The 25,340-nt window shown below is 43.5% G+C and overlaps 1 protein-coding gene across 7 annotated transcripts in view; it reads left to right on the top strand.

The window, feature by feature from the left end:
• The window catches only part of LIMA1 (LIM domain and actin binding 1), a 106,078-nt gene that overhangs the window by 40,778 nt on the left and 39,960 nt on the right, over positions 1-25,340 (top strand). For 4 of the 7 annotated variants that reach the window (XR_012420242.1, XR_012420241.1, XM_005570825.4 and 1 more), the window contains exons 3-4: positions 10,803-10,848; positions 19,152-19,616. Coding sequence is in view for 5 of the 7 variants with exons in the window: in XM_005570825.4 (XP_005570882.1) it covers positions 10,803-10,848; positions 19,152-19,616 (511 nt within the window). In the remaining 2 variants the exon portion in view is untranslated. Of the gene's footprint in view, positions 1-10,802; positions 10,849-18,960; positions 19,115-19,151; positions 19,617-25,340 lie in introns of those variants that run through there. The other 3 variants (XM_074006819.1, XM_045365216.2, XM_045365218.2) reach the window with 2 other exon arrangements.

Below are 25,340 nucleotides of genomic sequence, written 5' to 3'. Positions count from 1 at the left end.
TTATTTTCTCAAATTTGAATCTTCAAAATGGTGCCACCATTTTGGGTCCTTCACATTTTGTGTCAGAAGAATGCTAGTTGCTGTAAGGGCCTCTGAGAAAAGTCTGAGGCCTGAACACTGAATTCAGAAGTATTGAGCCTCAGTCCTGTGGCAGTCTAAGAGTACAAAATATAAAAGTACCAAGGATTGAACTTGGAAGAAAGCGGTGGTGTAGAGCCTTTCTCCCTGTTACCTACTATTTAGCAGGAACTTCATTACAAATAAAAGGTGGGGATATTTGAGTAGGGGTGTGAGAACAGGATTGAAGACAGCCTTTGGTGTATACACCTGGTCTTACAGATGCCTCCCTGCTAAAAGGACAGGGCCAAAGATGAGAAGTATTTTGATTTTTTTTTAAATCTATGTTTCTGTTAGACACTAAAGGGAAGGGAACCTCTGAGCTTATTTACTCAACTAACCACAATGTAAATACCTTGCCTTGGAGAACAGTTGGCTAAATATAAACCTGTCTGCCAATTGGTTCTAGTTTTCATATATTGTATTATTGCTGTAATGTACTGTAGATGATTATCCAAGGGGTGTGGAAACGCAAGTTCAAGGCCAGTTCTAAGTTCCTTTTTATAATAGCTACAATCCACTGTATCCCTGAATTCCCACTTTTAAGGAATCTCTTAGACAGATATATAAGTGCAAGTGGGAAAAATATACATACAAGGACATTCACCAAAGCATTATTTGCAATGGTGAAAAACTGGAAACAATCCAAATGCCCATTAAAGGAATATGGGTGAATTAATTATAATGAAAAAGGATTGCCAAGATTACCAAACACTTCTGTGTTGCTAAATCAAAGGGATGTTTCTTGGTCTTTATCTTACATGAACTCTCACCACTTTTTCCCTCCCACATTTTTGCTTTTCTTGGCTTCTCTGGAAGTCTCATCATTTTCCTCCTCCCTCTCTGTCTCTTCCTTGTCAGTCTCTCTTATCATCTGTTCCGACTGCTGAAATGTTAGAGTCTCCAGGACTGAGTTCCAGGCATCTTCTCACACTACACACTCTTTGCAGATGTCATCTCCTCCTGTGGCTTTAATACAATCCGTGGGCACATAAGTCCTAAATGCGTACAACTAGCTCAGAGCTTTCTTCTGAGCTCTGGACACATGCATCTCATCACTGCTCCCACCAAATGGATGTTTTAGTTAACATGGCTAACATTGAACTCTTGATCTTCCCCGTTTCCAAATTTGCTCTTGCTTCACAATTCCGCGTCCCAGGAAGCATTACTTCCATTGACTCAGCTGCCAGAAACCTAGGAATCATTCTCTCTTCCCCGTCTCGTTACCACCCTACTGATTCTTCTTCGAAATGTATCTCAAATCTATTCACTTGTCTTTATCTCTAGCGCCATTATCTCTGCAGCCCAGCCAGTATTATCTCTCATTAATGCCACCTCCATTCTCAGCCCCTTCCAGTCCATTCTCCACACTCCAGAGCACTCTTTTAAAAACACGAATTGAATCAGTGACCATCCTACCTTTTTTTTTTTTTTTTTTTGAGGCGGAGTCTCGCTCTGTTGCCCAGGCTGGGGTGCAGTGGCCGGATCTCAGCTCACTGCAAGCTCTGCCTCCCGGGTTCACGCCATTCTCCTGCCTCAGCCTCCGGAGTAGCTGGGACTACAGGCGCCCGCCACCTTGCCCGGCTAGTTTTTTGTATTTCTTAGTAGAGACGGGGTTTCACAGTGTTAGCCAGGATGGTCTCGATCTCCTGACCTCGTGATCCGCCCGTCTTGGCCTCCCAAAGTGCTGGGATTACAGGCTTGAGCCACCGCGCCCGGCCATCCTACCATTAAATTCAAAGTCCTCAGCATGACCTGCATGGCCCACCCCTGCTTCCCGCCTCATCGCCTGCCCTTTCGCCTCTCAGCGAGCTTCTGCCACACTGGAGTTCTTTGTGTACCTTATACACATGAGACACTTTCTTGCCTTGAGGCCTTTGCGCATGGTGTTTTTCTGTTCCTGGAATGCTTTCCTCCCTTGTTTTTTTTTTTTTTTTTTTTTTTTTTTTTTTTTTGAGACGGAGTCTCGCTCTGTCGCCCAGGCTGGAGTGCAGTGGCGCGATCTCGGCTCACTGCAAGCTCCGCCTCCCGGGTTCACGCCATTCTCCTGCCTCAGCCTCCCGAGTAGCTGGGACTACAGGCGCCCACAACCGCGCCCGGCTAATTTTTTGTATTTTTAGTAGAGACGGGGTTTCACCGTGGTCTCGATCTCCTGACCTTGTGATCCGCCCGCCTCGGCCTCCCAAAGTGCTGGGATTACAGGCGTGAGCCACCGCGCCCGGCCCTCCCTTGTTTTTGTCTGGCTAACTTCATCTGGTCAAACTTCATGTCTCAGCCTACAGCCTACACGTTTCAGCGAGGCGCCCCTTTTAAAAATTATTTTATTTTATTTTATTTTATTTTGAGATAGAGTCTCACTCTGTTGCCCAGGCTGGAGTGCAGTGGCACCATCAGGGGTCATTGCATCCTCAAATTCCTGGGCTCAGGTGATCCTCCCACCTCAGCCCCCTAAGTAACTGGGACTACAGGCGCATGCCACCAAGCCCTGCTAATTTGTTTTTTGTTTTTTGTTTTTTTTTGGTAGAGATGGGGTCTCGGCACGTTGCCCAGGCTGTTCTCAAACTCCCGGGCTCAAACGATTGGCCTGCCTTGGCCTCCCAAAGGGCTGGGATCACAGGCTTGAGCCATCGTACTTGTCCATTTGTTTTTAACTGACAAATCATAATTTTACATATTTATGGGGTCCAATGAGATAGTTTTTTGTTTGTTTTTTGAGACAGAGTCTTGCTTTATCACCCAGGCTGGAGTACAGTGATGCTATCTTAGTTCACTGCAACTTCCACTTCCCAGGTTCAAGCGATCCTCCCCCCTCAGTCTCCTGAGTAGCCGAAACTACAGGTGCACACCAACATGCCTGGTGGCTAGTTTTTGTGTTTTTAATAAAGACAGGGTTTCTCCATGTTGCCCAGGCCAGTCTTGAACTCCTGGCCTCAAGTGATCCACTCGCCTCAGCCTCCCAAAGTGCTGGGATTACAGGCATGAACTACCACATCTGGCCAATGTGATGTTTTAATACATGAATACATTGTGGAATGATCAAATCAGGCTAATTAACATAAGTGAGGCTTTCCTTGATTCCCTCTTCCTTTCTCAATTGTGTTCCTTTGTTGTTTAATAACACCCTGTTCTTTTTTTTTTTCCAAAGGACTTACCACTGTGTATGTGTGTATGTGTGTGTATGTATATTTGTGTGCTTCTGTTTTTAGTGTCTAAACTGTAAGCGTCTGAGAGCAGATATTATGTCTGTTTTGGTTATTTCTTTCATTACTTTTTCTCTAGTGCTTGGAACATAGTAGACAGCAATAAGTATTTCTTGAATGAAAATGTCAGCTTCTCTGAATTTCTCTCTGAAATGGAGAAAGGGAGAAGCAGAATAGTATGTATTACATTATCTCATTTTTGTTACTTTAAAACTCAAATATGAGTTGCAAATATTTTCTCCCACTCCATGGGACATTTTTACTTTGTTCTTTTTTTTTTCTTCATGAGACAGAGCCTCACTCTGTCGCCCAGGCTGGAGGGCAGTGGTGCAATCTTGGCTCACTGCAACCTCCACCTCCCAGGTTCAAGCGATTCTCCTGCCTCAGCCTCCTCAGTAGCTGGAGTTACAGGTGCCCACCACCACGTCCAGCTAATTGTTGTATTTTTAGTAGAGATGGGGTTTCACCATGTTGGCCAGGCTGGTCTTGAACTCCTGACCTCAAGTGATCCACCCACCTCGGCCTCTCAAAGTGCTGGGATTACAGTCATGAGCCACTGCACTCAGCCTGTTGATAGTGTTCTTTGATGCGCAAAAGTTTTTTTGTTTTTGTTTGTTTGTTTTGTTTTGTTTTTTGAGACACAGTCTTGCCCTGTTGCCAAGGCTAGAGTATAGTGGCACAATCTCGGCTCACTGCAACCTCCGCCTCCCGGGTTCAAATGATTCAGCAGCCTCAGCCTTCCGAGTAGCTGGGATTACAGGTGCCCACCACCATACCTGGCTAATTTTTGTATTTTTAGTAGCGACAAGGTTTCATCATGTTGGCCAGGCTGGTTTTGAACTCCTGACCTCACATGATCCACCCACCTTGTCCTCCAAAGTGCTGAAATTACAGGCATGAGCCACTGCGCCAACCCTCAGAAAAGTTTTTAATTTTGTTGAAGTCTAGTTTATTTTTTCTTTTGTGCCTGTGCTTTTGGTGGTGTATTCCAATGAGGCATTACCAAATCTTGTAATGATGAGATGATCAAAAGATAATAAAAAAGTAAAATAAGATAAATAAGAAAAACATAAGAAAGAAAAACGACAAAAAATAAATTTCAAAAAATCATTGCCAAATCCAATGTCATGAGACTTTTTCCCTATGTTTCAACCAAGAGTTTTATAGTTTTAGCTTTTATAGTTAGGTCTTTGATCCATTTGACTTAATTTTTGTGTATGGTAGTCCAATTTCATTTTTTTGCACGTGGCTATCCGGTTTTCCCGGCACCATTTGTTGAAAAGATTTTCCTTTCCCCACTGGATGGTCTTGGCACCCTTGTCAAAAAATGATTTGACCATACATGTAACGGTTTATTTCTGGGCTGTGTGTTCTGTTCCATTGGTCTATAGCTGGTACCATACTGTTTTAACTGTGGTAAAATACACAGTATATAACATAAAATTTACCATTTTAACCGCTTTCTTTTTTTTTTTTTTGAGACCGAGTCTCACTCTGTTGCCCAGGCTGGAGTACGGTGGTGTGATCTCAGCTTACTGCAGCCTCCACCTCCCAGGTTCAAAGGATTCTCATGCCTCAGCCTCTCGAGTAGCTGGAACTACAGACATGAGCCACCATGCCCAACTAATCTTTATATTTTTAGTAGAGACAGGGTTTCACCATGTTGGCCAGGCTGGTCTTGAACTCCCAACCTCAGGAGATCCACCCACCTTGGCCTCCCAAAGTGCTGGAATTATAGGCATGAGCCACTGCACCTGGCCAACCACTTTTAAGAATACGGTTCAGTGGCATTAAGTACATTCGTATTATTGTACGATCACTACCACCTTCCCTTTTCATTATACATATACATTGTAATTTACCACTCCTCTGCTAATGGACATTCAGATTGTTCTAAGTCTTTTGCTGTTATATTTAATGCTACGATAAATAATCTAATATGAAACTTTTTTTAGTGTATTTGTAGGATAAATTCTGGGAGCAGAAAGAATTGGTAAATTATAACATTTGTGCTTTTATAATTTTGGCAAATATTAAAGAAGGCATAGACAAAATGCCTTCTATAAAGGTTTTACCAATTTACCTTCCCACCAACAATGTAAGACAGAACCTGTTTCCCCATACCTTCACCAATGTCCCATATTAGCCTTTTTTGTTTGTTTATTTGTTTGTTTTAAACAGAAGTTCGGTGGCATAGTCACAGCTCACTGCAGCCTCAAACTCCTGACCTCAAGCAGTCCTATCACCTCCACTTCCCAAAGCGCTGGGATTACAGGCATGAGCTACCCAACCCAACTGCATATTAGCTGTGTGCATTGTGTGTACGCACACGTGTGTGTGTGTGTGTGTGTGCATGCGTGTGTGTGTGTGTGATTTTAAGGAGCAGAGAGTGTTTATTAGGCAAGAAAGAAGGAAAAAGAAGCTTCCCCATACAGAGACAGAAGGAGAAAGACTTCAAGCCGAGAAAGGGAACCCCCTGCATATTAGCTTTTTAAGAAAATCTTTTCTGGCCGGATGCAGTGGCTCACGCCTGTAATCCCAGCACTTTGGGAGGCTGAGGCAGGCGGATCACCTGAGGTCAGGAGTTGGAGACCAGTCTGGCCAACATGGTAAAACCTTGTCTCTACTAAAAATATAAAAAAATTAGCTGGGTGTGGTGGTGCATACCTGTAATCCCAGCTACTTGGGAGGCTGAGGCAGGAGAATCACTTGAACCTGGGAGGCGGAGGTTGCAGTGAGCCGAGATCGCGCCACTACACTCCAGCCTGGGCGACAGAGTGAGACTCCATCTCAAAAAAAAAAAAAGAAAAAAGAAAATATTTTCCTATTTGATAGGTAAAATGTTCTTAGCATTGTTTGAATTTGCATTTTGAGGTTGAACATCTTTTCTGTTTAAGAGCCATGAGACGTTCTTTTTGTGAACTGTATGTTTTTGTTTTTGTTTTTTTGAGATGGAGTGTGGCTCTGTCACCCAGGCTGGAGTGCAGTGGTACAATCTTGGCTCACTGCGACCTCCACCTCCCGGGTTCAGGCGATTCTCGTGCCTCAATCTCTCTAGTAGCTGGAATTTCAGGTGCCTGCCATCACACCCGGCTAATTTTTGTATGTTTAGTAGAGACAGGGTTTTGCCAGGTTGGTGGGGCTGGTTTCCAACTCCTGACCTCAGATGATCCGCCCACCTCCATCTCCCAAAGTGCTGGGATTACAGGCGTGAGACACCGCACCCAGCCGTGAACTGTATGTTTATATCTGCCTTTTTATTTATTCAGTTGTCATTTCCCTGTTGATTAGTAGTTATTTATATTCTAGGGAAATTAAATTTTTGTCTGTAATATAAGTTGCAAATATATTTTCAGCTTGTCAATTGAATCATAGCAGTTCTAATCCCACTTTCTTCCTAGTTATGGTCAATGAAGTGCCAGAAATGTTTGGTAGTCCTTTTACCCTACCCTATTAGAAAGTTCTGCTCAATTGCAGAGCAACATCTACATGGTGACCGAGATGCTTGTTAATATCTGACTATTAAAATTAGACAGTGATAGGATTGGGGGCTGGGCATGGTGGCTCACACCTGTAATCCCATCACTTTGGGAGGCCAGGGCTGGTGGATCACTTGAGGTCAGGAGTTCGAGACCAGCCTGGCAAACTTGGTGAAACCCATCTCTACTAAAAAAACAAAAATTAGCTGGGCATGGCGGCGCATACCTGTAATCCAGCTACTCAGGAGAATCACTCGATCACTCGAACCCGGGAGACAGAGGTTGCAGTGAGCCGAGATTACGCCACTATACTCCAGCCTAGGGGACTGAGCAGGACTCTTCAAAAAAAAAAAAAAAAAAAAAAACAGTGATGGAATTGGAAGACCCTTTATGTAATACTCTTTCTTGGCTGGGCATGGTGGCTCACGCCTGTAATTTCAACACTTTGAGAGACTGAGACAGGAGGATCACTTGAGCTCAGAAGTTTGAGACCAGCTCAGCTTGGGCAACATAGCACGACCCTATATCTACTAAAAAAATTTTTTTAAAGTTAGTCAGGTGTGATGGTAGATGTCTTTAGTTCCAGCTTCTTGCAAGGCTGAGGTGGGAGGATTGCTTGAGTCCTGGAGATCAAGGCTGTTTTTTTTGTTGTTTTTTTTGTTTTTTGTTTGTTTGTTTGTTTGTTTTGAGACAGGGTCTCACTCTGTAGCTCAGGCTAGAGTACAGTGGCGTGATCATAGCTCACTGCAGCCTCAACCTCCCTGGCTCAAGGAATCCTCCTATCTCAGCCTCCCAAGACACTGGGACTACAAGCGTGCACCACACCTAGCTAATTTTTGTATTTTTTGTAGAGACAGGGTTTTACTGTGTTACCCATCTGGTCTCGAACTTCTGGGTTCAAGTGATCAGCCCACCTCGGCCTCCCAAAGTACTGGGATTACAGGTGTGAGCTATGGCACCAGGCCTGAGGCTGCTTTTTTCTTCCTCTCTTACCTCCTACTCCAAATGCCGCCTCGTGAATTCTGAAATTCTACCTTTAGGCAGAGGACAGTGCCCTTTGAACAGGGCCCTTTTCTGGGGTGGGGCTAACTGAGATCTGCTAATGCAGGCCCAAGGAGAGGCACACAATGGTGATTCTCTACGTGATGGTGCTGACTTCAGTGCATGACTCAGAGGCCTGGAGGAAGCCAGGTTAAGGTTGTTCTGGGGCCAGGCGTGGTGGCTCATGCCTGTAATCCCAGCACTTTGGGAGGCCAAGGCAAGCATATCTCTTGAGGCCAGGAGTTTGAGACAAGCCTGGTCAACATGGTGAAACCCTGTCTCTACTAAAAATGCAAAAATTAGCCAGGTGTGGTGGGGCATGCCTGTAATCCCAGCTACTCGGGAGGCCGGGGGATGAGAATCACTTGAATCTGGAAGCAGAGGTTGCAGTGAGCTGAGATCACACCACTGCACTCCAGCCTGGGTAACAGAGCAAGACTCTGTCTCAAAAAAAAAGGTTGTTCTGGGTGGTCTGGAGATTTGTGCAGCTTGGACCTGCACAAATCTCTGGACCACTTAGCCTTTAAATGGAGAAAACCTGTTCCTCCTTGAAAAGGACTTTAATTTTTTTCTCAGAGGTCTTCCAATCCAAGTAATAAAAATGACAAAATGATAAAAGTAATAACAAATAATTATTTATGAAATCTAAGATGTCATCAACTATAGGCTGTGCCACTATTTTTGCATCTCTAAGAAAAAATGCTCATTAAACTGATCAGTGCTTATCACAAACTTTTCTCACATATCACTCTTGTGCATATGTAAAATAATTTTTCCTTAAATGCCAAGCATAATGTAATCTTTTAAAAGACATTTTAAAATGGCATTTAAAACATATAATAATAGCTGGGTGCAGTGGCTCAAGCCTATAATCCCAGCACTTTGGAAGGCTGAGGCAGGTGGATCACATGAGGTCAGGAGTTCGAGACCAGCCTGGCCAATATGGTGAAACCCTGTCTTTAGTAAAAAATACAAAAATTAGCCAGGCATGGTGGCACATGCCTGTAACCTTAGCTACTTGACAGGCTGGGGTAGGAGAATGCTTGAACCTGGGAGGCAGAGATTGCAGTGAGCTGAGATTGTGCCATTGCACTCCAGCTGGGCAACAAGAGCGAAAGTCCGCCTCAAACAAAACAAAACAAAACTATGTAGTACCATGAAATACTTTTAACTGAGTTAAAATGACAATATCAATAACTTATACTAAATTCAACATGTACAGGCAATGTGACTATCAAGATTAGAACAATTGTAAGATATCAGAGGCATAAATATGGGAGGGGAAATGTATATATTGGAATTAATGCATTGCTGTATGGACTTAACTAATTTCAAAATGTTTTTACACATGTGATTACATTTAATCTTCCCAGCAATCCTGAAAGTAGATTGTAACTACTTTCTAGATAAGGAAACTGAGACTTAGAGAGATTAAGTCACTTGCCAGAGATCACAGTTAATAAGCAGCAAAACTGGGGCTTAAAGCCTGGACTTTCTGTTCTATGCAGTTATTTCAGCATTTGACCTTATCCACTGGGATCTTGCTGTTATATCAGAGCAGATGACTGGAATAGCTGCAGGAAGTGAGGTCTGCTCTGATTTACAGCTTCTTCTGATAGAGTTGATTAAAAGCAACTGCTGGCAGAAATAGGTATGCAGACTGTTTCTTTGGGTTTGCTTGCTTGTTTGTTTTGAGTCTTGCTCTGTCACCTGGGCTAGAGTGTAACGGCGTGATCTCAGCTCACTGCAACCTCCGCCTCCTGGGTTTGAGCGATTCTCGTGCTTCAGCCCCCCAGGTAGCTGGGATTATAGGTGTGCGTCACCATGCCTGGCTGATTTTTGTATTTTTAGTAGAGATAGGGTTTCACCATGCTGGCCAGGCTGGTCTTAAACTCCCGACCTCAGGTGATCCACCTGCCTCAGCCTCCCAAAGTGCTGGGATTACAGGTGTGAGCCACTTCACCCAGCCCAGAACTGGTTTTCTTAAAGATTGAAAGTGGCTAGGGGGCTGGGCCTGGTGGCTCACGCCTGTAATCCCAGCGTTTGGGGAGGCCGAGGCCAACAGATCACTTAAGCTTAGGCGTTTGAGACCGGCCTGGTCAACATGGTGAAACCCTGTCTCTACGAAAAATACAAAAAATTAGCCAGGTGTGGTGGTGTGCACCTGTGGTCCCAGCTACTCAGGAGGATGAGGTGGTGGGATCACTTGAGCCCTGGAGGTGGAGGTTGCAGTGCGACAAGATCAAACTACTGAACTTCAGCCTGGGTGACAAAGAAATCCCATCTCAAAAAAAAAAAAAAAAAGAAAAAGAAAAAAAGGAAGTGGCTGGGGTGATGGCTCACGCCTGTAATCTCAATACTTTAGGAGGCCGAAGCATGAGGATCACTTTAGCTCAGGAGTTTGAGACCAGCCTAGGCAACATGGCAAGACCCCATCTCTACAAAAATTTTTAAAAAACCAGGTGTGGTGGTGTGCACTTATATAGTCCCAGCTACTCAGGAGGCTGAGACAGGAAGTTCGCTTGAGCCTGGGAGGTCAAGGCTGCAGTGAACTATGATGAACCATGGTTGTACCACTGTATTCCAGCCTGAGCAACAGAGTGAGACCCTGTCTCAAAAAAAAAAAAAAAAAAGGCTGGGCACGCACTTTGGGAGGCCGAGGCGGGTGGATCACTTGAGGTCAGGAGTTCAAGACCAGCCTGGCCAACATGGTAACACCCCATCTCTACTAAAACTACAAAAATTAGCTGGGCATGGTGGTGGGTGCCTGTAATCCCAGCTGCTCTGGAGGCTGAGACAGGAGAATCACTTGAACCCGGGAGGTAGAAGTTGCAGTGAGCCGAGATCACACCACTGCACTGCAGCCTGAGCAACAAGAGTGAGACTTCATCTCAAAAAAAGATAAAAAATTGAAAGAGTAAAAATATGTTTAATTTGAGACATTCTTTCCCCCGCTTCTCTGAAGGTACCAGAAAGCAGCTGAAGAAACAAACATGGAGAAGAAGAGAACTGTAAGTATTCAGAAATTCCAGGGCACGTGGCACTTCTTGAGCAGAATTGTGTGGCCAAGCCACCTGCAGCCTCTGTGGGACTTGGGTTCTGTGTCAGCTGAGTGGACATTTGTGCCAGCTGGTGTGATCTGTGAGCCATTTGCTCAGGACAGCTTGATTCAGTGCAGGGAATCTTATTTTTTCACTGCGTTTCTCCTTTTGAACCACTTTTTCTTTCCTGTGTGGAGTGAAGGACAAGAGACCAAGTGCTTGCCTGAGGTTAGTAAAATGGCTTCTTCTCAAATGAGAACACAGGGTTTCCTAGGTAGTCTTCCTTTTTTCCACATCAGACAATCAGAACTTCTACATCTGTGCATTTAAATGGTAGTAGCTGTGCAGCTGTTCTCATCTTCTGGGTTTTTTGTTTAAAGCAAACTTCTTGACCCAATCTAGTCAGCAAGTTTCCTAGCTGCGGGATCTATCAAAGACAAAAACCTCCAGAATAAACTCTCTGCTTTTACCCGTTCTCTAGTCTCCGTGCTTGCTAATTTCCAGTGAGGCTGAACAATACATGTCTTTTGAAATTTTGCTTGATTTAATCTTGTGAGGAAAAAAACTCATATGTTTGGGCCATAATTCCTTAATTTGGATGGCATTACAAAAACCTCCTCCTGGAAGTTTTCAGTGCCTAACCTATTTAAACTAGTGCATAATGTGTCCCTGTAAATTTGTTCTCTCTACGGCTGAGGTCCTTGACTTAATTTTCCTGTAATTAAAAAAATGGATCTCCTCTGGTGCATTATAAGAAAAAACTACCATTACTTTACTCAACTGCTGATTTCTTCCCTCTTGCCTCTGTCTGTCCCCCCCTCACTTGCTCCTTTCTTTCTTCCTTCCCTTCACTCTCATCCATTTAACAAGTTTTCACTGAGCACCTACTACATGCCAAGCACAGACTACATCCCAGCCCTCGTGGAATTTACATTCTAGTGCAAAAGACAGACAATAAAGAAATTGTGTCAGTATGGCCAGGCATGGTGGCTCATGCCTATAATCCCAGCACTTTGGGAGCCCGAGGCAGGCAGATCACCTGAAGTTAGGAGTTGGGAGACCAGTCTGGCCAAGATGGTGAAACCTTGTCTCTACTAAAAATACAAAAATTAACTGAGTGTGGTGGCGCATGCCTGTAATCCCAGCTACTCTGGAGGCTGAGGCAGGAGAATCAATTGAACCCGAGAGGCAGAGATTGCAGTAAGCCGAGATCGCACCACTGCATTATAGCCTGGGTGACAGAGTGAGACTCTGTCTCAAAAAAAATTTTTTTTAATTAAAAAAAGAAATTGTGTCAGTAGTGATTAGTGCTGTGGAACACCATGACGCAGGTAAGGAGGATAGAGTCTAGGGTGGTCAATGAAGGCCTGTGATGAGGAAATGTTTGAGCAGAGATTTGAGGACATGAGCCAGGGAGAAGAGTCAGGCAGAAGGAACCACTTGTGCGAATGTCCTCAGGCAAGAATGGTCTTGGTGTGTTTGAAGAATACAAAGAGAAAGGTCAAATGGTGTTATTGTAAAGACCTGGGCTTTAACTCTGAATGCAAGGAGGCCTTTGGAGAGGGTTTATATGCAAAGGAGTAATGTGGTCTGACTTAAATTTTTAAAAAGAAGGAAGAGAAGGCTCTAATCCCAGCACTTTAGGAGGCCAAGGTGGGAGGATCGCTTGAGGCCAGGAGTTCAAGACTAGCCTGGGCAACCTAGCGAGACCCTGTCTCTCTATTTTTTAAATGTAAAAAAATGGAAGAGAATGTAGAGGAACAATAATGGCAGAAGCATGGAGACCAATTAAGAGACAATTATAATGATTTAGGCCAGGTATACTATGGTTTGGACTAGAGTAGTAGCAGTATAGGTGTTGAGAAGTGGTCAGGATGTATGTTGAAGGTAGAGAGAAATAAGAATCAAGAATGGCAGCAGTGGCTCTGCCACAGTGGCTTGTGTCTGTAATCCCAGAACTTTGGGAGGTCAAGGCAGGAGGATCACTGGAGGTGAGGAATTCAAGACCAGCCTGGGCAATATAGCAGACCCCATCTCTATTATAAAAAAATAAATAAATAAAAGAATAGCAACAATGTTTTTGGCCGAAACACAATTCAATTAAAATACCGTTAATTGAGACGGGGAAGACTACAGTAAAAGCAGATTTAGAGAGGAAGAAATAGTAGAAGCTCAGTTTTGCAAATGTAAACTGTAACATGTTTTATTAAGACATCCAAATGGAAATGTCAGTAGCAACTTGGATACTATATAAAAATCTGGAATTGGAAGAGATGCCTGCTGCGGATAACATGGACGCGTGTCAAAGTGTCAGTGGTACTTAAAGCTATGAGGTGCATGAGATGAGCTAGGAGGTGAGTGTAGACAGAGAAGTGGTCTCATGACTTAGCTCAGGGGTACCTTGGCGTTTAAAGGTTGGAGATATAAGGAGTAACTAGCAGAGGAAACAAGTGCCAGAAGCCAAGTGAAGAAAGTGTTTCTAGAAGGGGAGTTAACATAATCAAACACACAGATAAGCTGAGAACTGACCATCAGATTTGGCAACATGAAGGTCACTGGTCATCTCGTGTTGTTTGGGAGTGGTGGAATAGAGGCCTCAATTGGACTAGGTTCAAGACAGTGGGATGAGAGAAGTTGACGCCATGAGTATAGACAGTCATCATGGAGCATCTCTTATGTTCCAGCTCCTGAAGACACAAGAAGCATGAGATGTATTCTCTGCCTCCAAGGGACTGTTTAGAATTTGGAAAATAGAATTACAATCCAGGTGTGATAAGTACCATATCAAATAAATAGAGTGGGCTGGGGGAGAATTTAGGAGGGACCTGAACTGTGCTACATCTAGGAAGGCTTCCCAGAAGAGGCAGTGCCTGACTCAACCCTAAAGGACCAAGAGGAATTAGCTAAGCAGAGGCGACAGGGAGCGGCAGAGGCTTTGTGTTCTAGATGGAGGAAGCAGCACATGCACAGCATGAAGGCATAAGAGAACAGGCCTACTTGACAGATGAAAAGATGATTGTCGCATTCACCAAGATAGAGAGTTCAAGAAAAGAAACAGGTTAGAGAATGAGGAATGAAGGGAAGAAAGGGAAGACTTCAGGCCGGGTGCAGTGGCTCACATCTGTAATCCTGGCACTTTGGGAGGCTGAGGCGGATGGATCACCTGAGGTCAGGAGTTCGAGACCAGCTTGGCCAACATGGTGAAACCCCATCTCTACTAAAAATACAAAAAAATTAGCCAGGCGTGGTAGTGCACGCCTATAATTCTAGCTACTCAGGAGACTGAGGCAGGAGAATAGCTTGAACCCAGGAGGCAGAGGCTGTGGTGAGCCAAGATTGCACTACTGTACTCCAGCCTGGGTGACAGAGCAAGACTCCATCTCAAAAAAAAAAAAAAAAAAAAAAAAAGAAGAAGAAAGAAAGAAAAAGAAAAAAAAAAAGGGATGACTTCAACCTTAATCAAGGAGGAGTTTAGGATGCCTCTAGCACTTCCAGGTAGAATTGGTAGAAAAGGAGAGATATCTGTCTAGAGATAAGTTCTATAACTCTGTCTATATAGATACATAGTATATAGATCTATCTACATATTTGTTGATGTTATAATCTATATGGTGGGTGAAATCAGGATGGATAACATCATATGCAGAGAATATGTAATGTAAGCAAAACAGAGGACCTAAGACAAAAACGCCGAGGTACCCCACCATATAAGGGAGGGACAGAGGAGGGGAAACCTGTAAAAAAAAAAAAAAAAAAAAGAAAAGAAAAAGAATAACTAATTTATGAAACTGAGTTTGAGTAGTGGCCAGATAAATGAGAATAAATCTTTTTTTTTTTTTTTTTGAGATGGAGTCTTGCTCTTTCGCCAGGCTGGAGGACAGTGGCATGATCTTGGCTCACTGCAACCTCTGCCTCCTGGATTCAAGCAATTCTCCTGCCTCAGCCTCCCAAGTAGCTGGGACTACAGGCGCACGCCACCATGCCCACCTAATTTTTGTATTTTTAGTAGAGACAGGGTTTCACCATGTTGGCCAGGATGGTCTCGATCTCTTGACTTCGTGATCCGCCCACCTTGGCCTCCCAAAGTGCTGGGATTACAGACGTGAGCCACTGCGCCCAATGAAATCTTTTTTTCATTATTGTTTTTTTCTACACCCTTCTTGCGTCTCAAAATGGGAAGAAATCTAAGAAAAAGGGGTATCACAGAAAAGTTGGAAGCAATTTTTACAAGGGAGAGTGGTCAGTAATGTCAAATGCTATAGTGAGATCAAATAAAGCAGAAGCCTCCAGTGCATTTAGCAGTTGAGGTAAGTGGACGTGTATAGGTATTTAAAGAAGAGGACGGGCATGGTGGCTCACACCTGTGATCCCCACACTTTGGGAGGCTGAGGTGGGAGGATCACTTGAGCCTGGGAGTTTGAGCCTGGGCAACATAGTGAGACCCCTCCCTGTAAAAATTTTAAAAATTTAGCTGGACGTGGTGGCATGGGCCTGTGGTCCCAGATACTTGGGAGGCAGAGGTGGGAGGATCGCTTGAGCCCAGGAGGTCAAGGCTGCAGTGAGCCGTGATCATGCCACTGCACTCTAGCATGGGCAATAGAGCAAGACCTTGTCTCAAAAATAAATAAATAAATAAATAAATAAATAAATAAATAAATAAATAAATAAAATAGATAACAAAGAAGTAGCTATGTGAAAAAATAGCCTCACTGATGATCAGATAAATGTAAATTAAAGTAATAATGAGATATAAATTGTAATCTAAATAGCTGGCAAATAATTTTGAACAATAAAGATATTAATCAGTAGGGGAATGGTAATTGCATATAGAGTATAATATACTATATGGTTGTTAAGATTTTGGCCAGGCATGGTGGCTTACACCTGTAATCCCAGCACTTTGGGAGGCCAAGGCAGGCAGATCACCTGAGGGAGGTCAGGACCAGCCTGGCCAACATGGTGAAACCCTGTCTCTACTAATAATACAAAAATTAGCCGGCATGGTAGTACATTCCTGTAAGTCCAGCTATTTGAGAGGCTGAGGTAAGAGAATTGCTGCAACCTGGGAGGCAGAGGTTGCAGTGAACCGAGATCGTGCCACTACACTGTAGCCTGGGTGACAGAGCGAGACTCCGTCTCAAAAAAAAAAAAAAAAAAGATTGAAGATTTTATGTATGGGCATGAAAAGACATCAAAAGCACATTAAGTGATTAAATGCAAAGTGTAGAACAGTAAGTGCAGTATGATTTTGTACAAAAAATACATATAGTGTACAAAATAGAAAAGAATGAGAACATATATATCATATAAACTGTTAGGAGTGGGTATCTAGTTTGGGAAAGGTGGGGAGTCAAGTAGGGAAAATGGCATGTATTGTAGCATCTATTCATGTCATGTACATATTTCTATATTGATTGAGAGTTTTCCCCCCAATAAGTTATTACTTTTAGAATTGAGAAAAATAATAAATTTAAAATAAGATAATGTTATGAACATATTAAAGAGACAGTTGGGGCTGAGCGCAGTGGCTCATGCCTGTAATCCCAGCACATCAGGAGGCTGAGGCGGGCAGATCACCCGAGGTCGGGAGTTCAAAACCAGCCTGGCCAACATGAAGAAACCCCATCTCTACTAAAAATACAACATTAGCCAGGCATGGTGGTACATGCCTGTAATCCCAGCTACTTGGGAGACTGAGGCATGAGAATTGCTTTAACCCGGTAGGCGGAGGTTGCAGTGAGCCAAAATCACGCCGTTGTACTTCAGCCTGTGCAACAAGAGCGAAACTCCATCTCAAAAAAAATATATGTATATATATATTTAGCCAGGCATGCTGACATACACCTATAGTCCTAGCTACTCAGAAGGCTGAGGTGGGAGGATCACTTGAGCCCAGGAAGTCAAACAGCTGCAGTGAGCTATGATTATGCCACTGCATTTCAGCCTGCGTGACAAAGTGAGACCCTGTCTCTAAAAAAATGAAAATAAAATGGGATCATGCTGTCTTATAATTTGCTTTCTTCATTCAAAAGTATCCTATGAGCATCTTTTCATGTCATAAGTATACTTTGATCACATGATATATATCTGAGAAAAAACAGTGTCCAGTTACCAAGGCAAAGTGCCACTTTGATTGTCAGGGCTCCTGTGTGGTTACAGTAAGGGCAGGTGAAGTCAGAGACCTAGATGACTCATCCATTGTGTGGCACGAGACCTTACAGAGCCAAGAGTGCTGCTGGCAGTTAGGGTAGAACCAGCTTCTGGAGCTGTTTTGTAATTGTCTCTTTTCCAGCAAGAAAACTTTTTGAGCTTCTTATATCTCTGATCCATACATTGTTCCCCCAATGGATCATTTTTGTAAGCTAAAATGTAAACACTAGAATCAAGCAGTTGTTCTACAATTTTTTTTTCAAGGCTTGTTGCTACTTGATGAAGTGGTTCTCAGGGTATATTCAGAAGAGTAATAGGGTGAGAGACTTAATTCCCAAAATAGCTGCTAATCCTGTTTAATTCCTAGGTTGTTTGTCCTTTCTTTCTTAGTTGAAAGACCGGTGAGTAACAGACTACAGGAGAGAAGGTATTGGAGTTTGCAGTTTGTTGGGAAGGTGGTGCTGTTCAATTTACTTAGGAGTACAGTCCTTTAAAAGTACGGGACATTTAATTTTCTTTTTTTTTTTTTTCTTTTTTTTTTGAGATAGAGTCTCGCTCTGTCACCCAGGCTGGAGTGCAGTGGAGCAATTTGGGCTCACTGCAACCTCTGCCTCCCGGGTTCAAGTGATTCTCCTGCCTCAGCCTCCCGAGTAGCTGGGACTACAGGCGCTTGCCACCACGCCCGGCTAATTTTTGTATTTTTAGTAGAGACGCGGTTTCGCCATGTTGGCCAGGCTGGTCTCGAACTCCTGACCTCAGGTGATCCACCCGCCTCGGCCTCCCAAAGTGCTGGGATTACAGGCGTGAGCCACTGCGCCCAGCCGGGACATTTAATTTTCGACAAGCGTGTTTCCTCTATTGTGGAACAACAGTGACAATTTCCAGGTTGTTTTCAGTCTGTTTATATGTATAATTAATTCCATGTTTGGCCCTGGTGAAAGTGAACTCTCTTAGATATGTAAATATGTGTCCTTTGATCATCTGAGTGATTGGTGATGGTATTCGCATTTGAAGCCTGCATATTTTACAACCAAAGGATCTGTAAAACAGTGAATTTCTTGATAACTGAGTTTTTGTGTTTTTGGTTTTTTTTTTGGTTGGGGGATGGAGTCTCCCTCTGTCACCCAGGCTGGAGTGTAGTGGCACAGCCTTAGCTCACTGCAACCTCCACTTCCCAGATTCAAGCGATTCTCTCGCCTCAGCCTACCGAGTAACTGGGACTACAGGCGCACACCCCTGCACCCAGTTTTTTGTATTTTTTTTAGAGACGGGGATTTCACCATGTTGGTCAGGCTGGTCTCAAACTCCTGACCTCGTGATCCGCCCGCCTTGGCCTCCCAAAGTGTTGGGATTACAGGCGTGAGCCACCGTGCCCAGCCCCGATAACTGAGAATTTATACACAGATAAACTTGTAGAGAAGAGCAGGGGAAAAAAAAAAAGATTAAATTCTTATGTAAAAATAAAATTTGACTGTTCATATGCATGTAAATTATGTCAGATATAACTAAATATTTATGCAAATACTTGGAAAACTCTGGGGACTTCTGCAGGGTTCTACAAATAGTTTCAATCCTTGCTGCCACTATCCATAATTGATGGTATTGTATAGTTCCAGCTATCCTATATTTTTGTCTTATTTAAAAGAAAAAACCAGCAGAATTTACCATGTTATTTTATGGCAGGTAATGATGAACTTTGCTAATGTGTAGTTACAGCATTTCAAGCACTTGTATTTTGCTTTTTCTTTCCTGTTTTTTTCCCCATTAATCTTTGGGTAAAAATCTCTTGTCTCTCATATAACTATCATTAGAGCTGGGCTTGCCTTTCTTCTCATTTTGTCCTTATAAGGCCATCCTGTTTTATCACTTCCTGCTTCAGCTCCTGACTTTTTCTCTCTTCCCCTCTCCCTCTCCCTCTCCCTCTCCCTCTCCCTCTCCCTCTCCCTCTCCCTCTCCCGGGTGGATGCTTTCTCCATGTGGCAGGGCTGTAACTGTTCACAGCTGTCTGAAACAGCAGTGGACCAGGAGCAGCTTGGAGTTTTAACTTTCATTTTACAAAGAACAACATGTTTGAATGTTTCAACAGGCAAGTTATAACTGGCACCTACTTCTTGTTCTTCTAGAACACCGAAAATCTCCCCCAGCACTTTAGAAGGGGGACCCTGACTGTGTTAAAGAAGAAGTGGGAGAACCCAGGGCTGGGAGCAGAGTCTCACACAGACTCTCTACGGAACAGCAGCACTGAGATTAGGCACAGAGCGGACCATCCTCCTGCTGAAGTGACAAGCCACGCTGTTTCTGGAGCCGAAGCTGACCAAGAGGAACAAATCCACCCCAGATCTAGATTCAGGTCACCTCCTGAAGCCCTCGTTCAGGGTCGATATCCCCACATCAAGGACAGTGAGGATCTTAAAGACCACTCAACAGAAAGTAAAAAAATGGAAAATTGTCTAGGAGAATCCAGGCATGAAGTAGAAAAATCAGAAATCAGTGAAAACACAGAAGCTTCAGGCAAAATAGAGAAATATAATATTCCGCTGAACAGGCTTAAGATGATGTTTGAGAAAGGTGAACCAACTCAAACGAAGGTAAGAATTGGGCGGGTTTGAAACTTGAGAAAGCCAATTCAAGTACTAAACAAAGCTGTTTTTCCAATCTAGCCATTTTGAGTAGAGGCGAATATGTGGTCAGTATGTCTTTTGATTCCAGTTAGATAAGTTAATACATCTCAAATGAATTATTTACATAGATGCTAAGATTTGTGAATCTCTGACCCAATTTCATGTTAAATTAAGTTCACACTGGGATTCAAATTGGTATCTAGAAATGAAGAGCGTTTAATACTGATTGGATTATGTGTTTTTGTACACTTGCCCTTTTAAATTGTCTTCCTGCGTTCTTTATCATTTGTAGCTCTGGGGGTGGAATTACTGCCGAATAGCTCTCTGCTTGGACACAGCTGCAGACTGAGTGTTAAGGCCAGAGTTTAACATTAAGACTGAGGCTTACTTGTCTCTGCTAGCTGAATCCCTTCTCTTCTTCTCAACTTCCTCATCTGTGCCTTCCAACAAATGTTTTCTATCAGCTAAAATCCTCTCTCAGGCAAAATCAATGAAGATAGCCAGACTAGCTATAGCTTTCGGGAGTTTTGACTTGCAAATACACGGGGTTGCGTTTTCCTACAACTGCTAATGAAATTTGATCCTTCATGTGGATTGCAGACCTCGTCCCCAGAGGGAATTACTTAACTAGAAAATGAGTTACATATGCTGGTGATTTATAACACAATCCAGAGGCCACGAAGCTGGTAAATTTTTCCAGTTTTCTCATACTTTCCTATATATCTGGCTTTGTACATGGGGATGGTTCGTTACAACAGTCGTTATAATGAAATAAACAGACCTGATGGGGAGCAAAGCCATCCCTACTCTAGATTCCACCTAGATGGGAAAGCTGGATTTTTTTAAGCGAAATATTTGGCCCAAATCCCTATGTTTGGAAAGTAATATAATAATATGAAGCATTCTTTCTGAGATAAAAAATAACTCATCCCGTAGTCTTCAGTTATGTTAGGTGTGATATTGTCAATCCCTTCCCATAACTTGCAATGTCAGTTCTTTTCTGCTTAGAATTATGAAAGTTCTTGAATGTTTGGGGGTCATGTTTGAAGTTGTACGAGTTTTTGACGATTTGTAAAGCTAGAACACTTTTCCGTGCATAAGCTTTAGCTCTACTTTAACAGTGAAACCAGTTGGCAAGAGATGTAACCACAAAGCAGTTTTATAACTTTTCTTAACTCTCTTCCCTCTCAAGTTTTTAGACCTTTAGTCCTGCCAAATCCTCCTTTCCCCTTTATGGTTTTAATTTAATTTTTTTTTAAATTTAAATAGAAGAAGAATTTTAAGTGGAAGGAAAAAATGTCAGAAATCCTAAATAGAGAGGAAGGGGCTTTGTTGTGACTCAAAGCACCATTGTAAGTCTCCTCCTCCCAGACCCTGCTAGGAACAGGACAGCTGATGTCATGCCAGTACACACAATGTAGATTCAGTGCAAAAGGCTGCTGCATGTTGAAACTGGCCAAAGGTAGGAAATGACTGGGACTGTAGCAGACAAAAATGCTGATTATGTGTAAGGATATGGTGAGACACTTTTTCTCATGAATATCTAGTGAGATATGGGTCAGAACAAGCCTCTCTTTCTAAGCCTGCTTGGAGAGGAGAAAAACTTTCCATATAAGATCCTATTAGGCCAGGCCTGGTGGCTCATGCCTGTAATCCCAGCATTTTGGGAGGCAGAGGTTGGGGGATCACTTGTGTCCAGGAGTTCGAGACCAGCCTGGCCAACATGGTGAAATCCCGTCTCCACTGAAGATACAAAAGTTAGCCGGACGTGGTGGCATGTGCCGGTAGTCCCAGCTACTTGGGAGGCTGAGGCAGGAGAATGACTTGAACCTGGGAGGTGGAGGATGTATTGAGCCAAGATCATGCCAGTGCACTCCAGCCTGGGCAACAGAGTGAGACTCTGTCTCAAAAAATATATAAAAATAAAAATAGAGATCCTAGTAGATGGCTGATAGCACTGGGCAACCAGATTGATTGCTAAAGCTATAGGAAGATGGAAGAGGCTGGGCACAGTGGCTTACATCTGTAATCCCAGAATTTAGGGAGGCCCAAGGCAGGAGGATTGCTTGTGCCAAGGAATTTGAGACCAGCCTTGGCAATATGGCCAGATCTCGTCTCTACTAAAAATTTAAAATTAGCCGGATGTGGTGGTATGCACTGATAGTCCCAGCTACTTAGGAGACTGAGGCAGAAGATTGCTTGAGCATGAGAGTGTGAGGTTGCAGTGAGCCATGATCACCGCTGCACTTCAGCCTGGGCAACACAGTAAGATCCCTGTCCCTTAAAACAAGAAGAAGAAGATGGAAGAGACATAAGATTCACCTGGGCTTCTAGGTGTCATTGCTTTTTTTGTGCCATTTTTAATTTCCTCATTTGTCACTTAATGGACTGCTAAGGGAGTGGAAAACACAGCCACCCTTGGTTTTATTGCTGTTTCTAAATAAGCATCATTGTCCATACTGAAAGCAGTCTAGATTTTATTTATTTATTTATTTATTTATGTATTTATTTATTTATTTTTGAGACAGAGTCTCTCTCTGTTACTCAGCCTGGAGTGCACTGGCATGATCTCGGCTCACTGCAACCTCCACCTCCCAAGTTCAAGTAATTCTCCTGCTTCAGCCTCCCAAATAGCTGGGATTACAGGCACCCGCCACCACGCCCAGCTAATTTTTTTTTTTTTTTTGAGATGGAGTCTTGCTCTGTGGCCCAGGCTGGAGTGCAGTGGCCGGATCTCAGCTCACTGCAAGCTCCGCCTCCCAGGTTCACACCATTCTCCTGCCTCAGCCTCCCGTGTAGCTGGGACTACAGGCGCCCGCCACCTCGCCTGGCTAGTTTTTTGTATTTTTTAGTAGAGACGGGGTTTCATCGTGTTAGCCAGGATGGTCTTGATCTCCTGACCTCGTGATCCACCCTTTTCGGCCTCCCAAAGTGCTGGGATTACAGGCTTGAGCCACCACGCCCGGCCCCAGCTAATTTTTATATGTTTAATAGAGACGGAGTTTCATCATATTGGTCAGGCTGGTCTCGAACTCCTGACCTCAGGTGATCTGCCTGCCTTGGCCTCCCAAAGTGCTGGGATTACAGGCATGAACCACCATGCCCAGCCTCAGTCTAGATTATTTTTAACAGTTCTGTCAGGTAATCTATAGTCTGAGCTCAACCTATCTGTATAGTCTCATAGCCAATCTTATACTCAAACCTTGGAATACTCATCCCCCAATTGCTACTTTTTGAATCTTTTATTCTTAATATTTCATTTTTTTTTTTTTTTTTTTTTTTTTTGAGACGGAGTCTCGCTCTGTCACCCAGGCTGGAGTGCAGTGGCCAGATCTCAGCTCACTGCAAGCTCTGCCTCCCGGGTTCACGCCATTCTCCTGCCTCAGCCTCCCGAGTAGCTGGGACTACAGGCGCCCGCCACCTTGTCCGGCTAGTTTTTTGTATTTTTTTAGTAGAGACAGGGTTTCACAATGTTATTAGCCAGGATGGTCTCGATCTCCTGACCTCGTGATCCGCCCGTCTCGGCCTCCCAAAGTGCTGGGATTACAGGCGTGAGCCACCGCGCCCGGCCCCTAATATTTCATGTTTTAATTTCAGTGTGTTTATGCTTTTGAAAGGAGACCAGAACATAGTAGAGTTTATAGAGAAAGACCAGTTTTACCTAGGTGCCAAAGGAAGAATTAAACTGCTGTTATTGTTTGAAATGCTTTTTTTTTTTTTTTTTTTATGGAGATAGGTCTTAACTCCTGCCGAGGTTGGAGGATTGCAGTGGTACAGTTATGGCTCACTGCAGCCTTGACTCCCCTGCCTCAGCCTCCCAAATAGCTGGGGCCACAGGTGTGTACCACCACTCTCAGCTAATTTTAAAAATTTTTTATGGAGACAGGGTTTCACTGTGTTGCCCAGAGTGTTTTAAACTCCTGGGCTCAAGTGATCCTCCTGCCTTGGCCTCCCAAGCTGGTGAGATTACAGGCGTGAGCCACCACACCTAGCCTGAAATTCTTAAAGGATGAGAGTGTCAATGACAGGCGCCTTGGCATCATTGTGCCTAACCTGGGAGACAGGGAAGAAGCACGCTATGGAAAGTGTTTACACTTGGGGACAACTGTGCTAAGTATTGTGGAGCCCATAGCCTTGAGGTAGATGGCTACTTTGCCTTTTTTCTTGAACTGTCTTGCAGAATGTGGATTTGGGTTAAATAGTCTTGAAGCACTCATTTAGTCACCCTCAAATTAAGATTTTTACTTCATTACTTCATCTTTCTTGGGCCTGCACCTCCAAGATGACAAAGAAAAGAAGAAACAGTCGTCATGCCAAAGAGGGCCGCAACCAGGTGTATGCTATTCACTGCAGCCTGTTTGCTGCATGAACTGTGCCCATTGTGTGCCCAATGGCAAGACTATTAAGAAATTTATCATTTGAAACGTAGAGGCTACAACAGTCAGCGATATTTCTGAAGTGAGCGTCCTGGACACCTGTGTACTTCCCAGGCTAGATGTGAAGCTGCATTACTGTGTGAGTTGTGCTATTCACAGCACAGTAGTCAGGAATCAAGGTCATGAAGCCCCCGCAAGGACCAATGTAGACCTGTGGGTGCTGCCCCATGACCGCCACCGAAGCCCAAATAAGGAGCAGAGTTCTTAAGGACTGAAGAAAAACTAGCCTCTGGAGAAAAATAAAATCGCAATTGTACTTACAAAAAAAAAAAAAAGATTTTACGTCATAGGCCAGGCTTAAAGTTCTGAACACTTTAAATTCTCCAGTTATGAGGGATCCCATCTAAGCCTCTGGCTTTTGCTGTTTAGCAATAGGGGTTCTATGATGGGCTGATTTGGAAGGAGGGAGTCAGCCACTCTTGAGCCACTGCAGTGAAGTCACTTGATCTCAGTCTCGGGGGAAACACTTTAATAGCTAAATATTCTAGCTTTGATTTTTCTGAAGGGAATACACCTGTTTTCAATTCTGGGGTTTTTCTTTGGGGCACTTGCTTGACTGTATATGAACTTGTGATCCAAGATAAAAATAGGAGAAAGAACAATGTTGGCTTTTTAAGGCAGGATAGTTTTATGTTTGCTACTAGATAAGGCAAAAATAAAAAATAACTTATTTTTATAAATTCAAAAAGAAAAGTAAGAATGTCGGTGGCTCAAGCCTGTAATCCCAGCACTTTGGGAGGCCGAGACGGGCGGATCACAAGGTCAGGAGATCGAGACCATCCTGGCTAACACGGTGAAACCCCATCTCTACTAAAAAATACAAAAAACTAGCTGGGCGAGGTGGCGGGCGCCTGTAGTCCCAGCTACTTGGGAGGCTGAGGCAGGAGAATGGCGTAAACCTGGGAGGCGGAGCTTGCAGTGAGCTGAGATCCGGCCACTGGACTCCAGCCTGGGCGACAGAGCGAGACTCCGTCTCAAAAAAAAAAAAAAAAAGAAAAGTAAGAATGTTTTTATACCCTAGTGGTCAATAACTTAGTTCATAGTATTTATTTAATAAAAGGAAGGTGGCATTGGTGGTATAGTTGTAAGCATAACTGCCTTCCAAATAATGAAAATTGATTAAAGCCTATTTCTCACTTATTCTCTACCAGAATGAATATATTTAAGAGTCATTTCCTCTAGCCTTCTAACTCATTCCAACTCATCAATGAGCTTCAATGAGTGAGAAATCACTGTCAAAATTGTTGACATATAG

This window comes from Macaca fascicularis, chromosome 11 (genome assembly GCF_037993035.2).
Source record: "Macaca fascicularis isolate 582-1 chromosome 11, T2T-MFA8v1.1".
NCBI lineage: Eukaryota > Metazoa > Chordata > Mammalia > Primates > Cercopithecidae > Macaca > Macaca fascicularis.
The sequence above is the reverse complement of the archived record's forward strand: the minus strand, read 5'-3'. Positions and strand labels throughout refer to the sequence as shown.